Source organism: Pinus tabuliformis, chromosome Q (assembly GCF_031772625.1).
Source record: "Pinus tabuliformis cultivar Carrire ecotype Pingquan chromosome Q, CPIR1, whole genome shotgun sequence".
NCBI lineage: Eukaryota > Viridiplantae > Streptophyta > Pinopsida > Pinales > Pinaceae > Pinus > Pinus tabuliformis.
Window position 1 is genome coordinate 153,898,130 of NC_142296.1, and position 4,904 is coordinate 153,903,033.

A 4,904-nucleotide genomic window follows, 5' to 3' on the forward strand; every position below is an offset into this window, starting at 1 on the left:
AAATTCTTACTTAAATTATAATCACTAAATTTAAATAAATCTAAAAAATAAATACAAAATGATATTTGATTTAAACTCTACATTTTAAATATCAAAATAATTTTATTGAGATATAATAATAAATTTATAATAAATAATAATAAAATATTATTATTATTATTATTATTATTTAAATTTCACTTAAAATTTGGATGAAACTGTTGCCCACCAACCCTATTAAAACGGAGTTGTCTATAATGCGACTTTTTGAGATTCCGGTGACGGAATCCGGCGGAAGAAATTGAGATGAAATCATGATTTGTTGCAGTTAAAATGGTTTTTTAACTGCATATTCGGATTCAGCACCCTGAAAAACCCCTGGGACGGTTTCATTGTGCAGAAATTAGCTATCAAACTTGGATGTGCAGAAATTAGCTATCAAACTTGGATTCCAATAAATTACTGCCTGATTTTCACCGGAAAAAATCGCCGAAAAGACTTTCAAAAAGTCGCATTAAAGACTACTCCTATTAAAACAATGATAAACATCAAACTCGCAATGTGTTCGTAATTTCTCTCCGTGAAAAGGTTACCCGTAATACAAAATTAATATAAAAATATTACCCCAATACAAAATTAATATAAATATATTGCATAATTTGAGAAAGATTCCGACATTGAATTGCACTCTTAGTGCGGGGACACCCTAGTCAGGGCGATTGGCAAGACTCTGGGGATTTTCAAAAGGAATTTTATTATTCCCTGCTCAGAAAAAGGGGGCTGGGTAGTCGGTGGTGCGTGCTTTGGGAACTTTGCATGGAGTCATGGCCGCAACTAAGTCACCACTTTGCATGTAATCATGGCCGCAACTAAGCACCACTTTGCATGTAATCACCACCATGCATTGAATGCTATAGCCGACAACCCCATATGAATAATTATGCATACCCAGTCCCCAATTATTCTGAGAGAAGAAGAAAGCGCAACTCTGCAGACTCTCAAGTAGGGCAAGGTATGTTAAACTCGTAGTCTTTTCGCCTGAATTCCAGATGAAGCATTGGTGGGTTCAACCCTCCAGGATTCCTGTTGCATACACAGCGAGAATCTGTCGTACTGTCCGAAATGCGACAATATCTTGGCTCTCTGCAATTCTAGTGGTTCTACTGTTGGTTCTGTATTTTGGCATCTCAGTAGTTCCTGTTGGGTTTTTCATGTACACAAGCCCTGTGAAACTCAGTTCTATAGCAGATAGTAACAATTGGAATACCACTATTGTTTCCCCTAAATTTTCTGCACGACCCACTTCATATCATCTGCAGAAGGAGCCGAGAAATGAAACTTCCAGACATGATTTTGAAAGCGGAAATCAGGAGCCGAGAAATGATACTTCCAGACATGATTTTGAAAGCGGAAATCAGGAGCCGAGAAATGAAACTTCCAGACATGATTTTGAAAGCGGAAATCAGAATTCTACTGTTCAAGGGTTGGAAATTGTGAAAAATGTCACTGAGTTTGTGCAATCTGGGGAGTGTGATTTTTCTGTGGGTTCGTGGGTGTGGGACGATTCCTATCCCCTGTATGAGTCTCGCAACTGCCCTTTTCTTGATGCAGGATTTCGGTGCCAGGAGAATGGCAGGCCAGATAGTGATTACCAGAAATGGAGATGGCAGCCTTCTCTCTGTGATCTCCCAAGGTAAATAGTGGATTCTCCTTTGCATGCTAATTTCATTCTGTCTGCAAAATTCAGAACTCAGTGCGGAGCTTCTGTTAGCTCTGAATGTCAAATCTTGAAGATGCTTCTTTATCACACTAAAGTGTTCTATATCCCTTACTAAGTGGTGGAGTATAGAGGTTATTAGTGGCCCCTTTACAGGGATTGTCTCAACCATTTTTTTAAGAATTTAATTTTGGTGGATCATAACAACATTTTTGTTTTCACCAATTTAATTAACTTTTCCAATTCAAATTCTAATCAGATCATAACTTTAACAATGTTTCTATGTCATCTTTGAATTTGTATGAAGTTTTTTGATTCGGTCTTATTCAAAACCTAAACTGAAATCATTTGGGTGTGGCTGTTATTGGCTATTCTTTATTTGCAAGCCACTGGTGCATACCTCGTAACCCATCTTGATAATATGAGTATTACATTTGAGTCTTGAGTCTAAGGCGAAAAAGCTGGTGTTGGTTTGAGGCCTGAGCCTTGCCCATACAAAATCTAAAAGAAATTTGAATATTCTGGTGACCCAGGGATTTGACAGTGACTTGCTTCACTCTGCATTACAGGTTGTTTAGCAGCTAACCATTTGTCTGCTAGTTGTTCATGACATTAATTAGAAAAATTGCCTTTTTTATGTTACACCTAGTTTGTTATAGTGGGCTGTGAGCCTATGGATGATCAAAACTGAACAAGTTCAGCAGCTTATTTCTCTCTCCAAGGTGAACCTGAGTGGGTGGGCTCACATGGCACCGTCTTGATTGCCTAACTCCGACCCCATTTAGAGCAGTAGAATTTTTCAACTCATAATGTATTGAGAGATTCCATTGCCAGCAGGAATCCATGCCTGTTTATCAAATTTGAGCCCAGATTGACAGCTGCTTTGAAAGTGCTCAATGAGCAGACATAGTGAACACCAGTATATAATGCTGATAAATGCTGTGTCTTTAAAAGTTTGAAATCTCTGGTTTGTCTGTGCGTGTATTTCTGAGCTCATATTCTTCTCAACATTCATCAGATAGATTTAATATCTTGTTCGAATTGAACTTCAGGTTCAATGCAAGCACTTTTCTGGAGAGGATTCGGAACAGTCGTGTGGTGTTTGTAGGGGATTCCATTGGAAGGAACCAGTGGGAGTCTCTGATTTGCATGCTATCCGGAGCAATCCCGAACAAGTCCCGGATTTACGAAGTCCACGGAAATCCCATCACAAAGCACAAGGGATTTCTGTCCTTCAAATTTGAAGATTATAATTGTACAGTAGAATATTACAGGTCACCGTTTTTGGTTTTCCAGGGCCGCCCTCCTAGGGGAGCTCCTCCTGAGGTTCGAACCACGCTTCAAGTCAATGCCATGGATTATACTTCACATCTTTGGTCTAATGTAGATGTGCTCATCTTCAACACAGGACACTGGTGGAACTATGAGAAGACAATAAGAGGGTATGTATGGTTTTTTGGTCTTTAGTTTTTGAGAGGAGAAACTATGTCCGTTTGAGGGGATTGGAATATTTTGATAGAAGTTTTTTGCAGGGGTTGTTATTTCCAGCAGGGAAATACTGTGGACATGAAGATGGATGTCGAAACTGGACTTAGGAGAGCAATGAAGACATGGGTTCGATGGGTCCTCCAGCATGCCAAATCTGAGAAAACCCATGTGTTCTTGCGCAGTTATTCTCCTGTTCACTTCAGGTAGTTTTGGCTTCACTGGTCTAAACTTAGAGAAATGATTTATTCATAAAATTTGCTGGCAAATGCTTTCAGTTCAGAAGATGGAGAATGTATGTAATGGACATGAAAAAGGAAATTAAAACCATTCTTCTACGTAATATTTTGATTTTGATTTTGAGCTGGTGAAACTCAGGGCACAAACACTACACCATGCTTTCCTCTTAAATGGTAGGATTTGATGACTTTCAAGGCTACTTGTATTGCAAAGCTGAATCTCTGACATAAAGTGTCTTGTTTGACATCTTTAACTGCAGAGGAGGGTCATGGAATACTGGAGGGCAGTGTCATAAGGAAACTTGGCCAGAGGTAAATTCTACTTGGTTTCAAAGGGAGCCAGTAAGTAACCAAATCATGTCTGAAGCAATCAAACAACTCAGTGGCAAGAAGAATGCTCAGTTATTGAACATAACATACTTAACAGAATTCAGGAAGGATGGTCATCCCTCATTGTATTATTTAGGGGAAGGACAAGGGACAGCTCCGATGTACAGGCAAGATTGCAGCCATTGGTGTCTACCTGGGGTGCCAGACACCTGGAATCACCTTCTTTACGCTTACCTGCTTGCAAATGGGTATGCAACAGATAGAAGCACAGGGGTCAGCTAGGGATAGCATCAACAAGTAATCTACTTCTCTGGATGTTGTAAAATTTGTTTACTCGGTGCCATTTCCTGCAAAATGCGAGGTGGATTGTTGAATTGGTTGATTCATAAACAGCAGGAAGACCTGCTGAAAAGAAGAGTTTATTATATGTTCTTAGCATATACCCCCCTGAACCAGGGCTGAGATGGTATTTTTTTGGAGAAATTAATAAGTTGCTGGAATGGTAGAATGGGAAACCATGACCTTTCTGTCAGTAGAACATCATGGCCCATAGTGCAATCTATGCTTAAAGTTGGGTCGCATTCTCATAAATCATGCGTTGTATGTATCATAGCTCGAGAGCATGTGCCTATGAAGCAGGAACTTTTTTCTTTTCTTGCCACTAATGGCTTTTGCTGTTGCAATCTCTTGTATCTCATAAATAAATTAGCTGTTTTTGTATGATATGCATTCTATTTTGAGAATAGCTGGAGTCTGGACACAGCGGGTTGTTTAACAGTATGTGCTTGCATCATGCCTTCAGATGAAGTCTGTTGAAGTCTGTTGTCCACTGCTCTTAATTGAATGGTAAGTTGTTATTGATCAAGTTACAATTCTTGTTTCTGAAAAAAGCTTGAATTCCAAACTAGAAACATATCCAAGTATCCAAATTTGTATAACAAACTTAGGATGTGTAAACACTTGAGCTGTGCATATTACATAAGCTTGTTAGGTTCCTATCTATATGTAACTCCCAGTTCAATTTAAGGACCTCCAAGAAATTATAGTTGATCAATCAATTAACACTGAGAAATGAATTTCCATATAATTGATAATACTCTTAGTGTTGGACACCAGATACTGGAGTGCAGAGATGGACCTGAGGGTATGTTAAG

At 38.9% G+C, this 4,904-nt stretch overlaps 1 protein-coding gene across 1 annotated transcript; it reads left to right on the plus strand.

Annotated features, from left to right (window-relative positions):
• The first annotated feature begins 660 nt into the window (after positions 1-660).
• LOC149218717 (protein trichome birefringence-like 9) lies at positions 661-4,473 on the plus strand. The gene is made up of 4 exons (XM_089384133.1): positions 661-1,672; positions 2,749-3,138; positions 3,229-3,387; positions 3,681-4,473. Exons 1-4 carry the CDS (start codon positions 1,029-1,031, stop codon positions 4,030-4,032), a joined length of 1,545 nt encoding a protein of 514 aa, XP_089240259.1. The 5' UTR covers positions 661-1,028; the 3' UTR covers positions 4,033-4,473.
• Positions 4,474-4,904: the final 431 nt, after the last annotated feature.

Coding starts and splice junctions, on each gene's coding strand:
- LOC149218717 (XM_089384133.1), top strand. CDS start 1,029: ATGAAGCATTGGTGGGTTCAACCCTCCAGGATTCCTGTTGCATACACA. Junction 1,673..2,748: donor TCTCTCTGTGATCTCCCAAG/GTAAATAGTGGA, acceptor ATTGAACTTCAG/GTTCAATGCAAGCACTTTTC. Junction 3,388..3,680: donor TATTCTCCTGTTCACTTCAG/GTAGTTTTGGCT, acceptor CTTTAACTGCAG/AGGAGGGTCATGGAATACTG.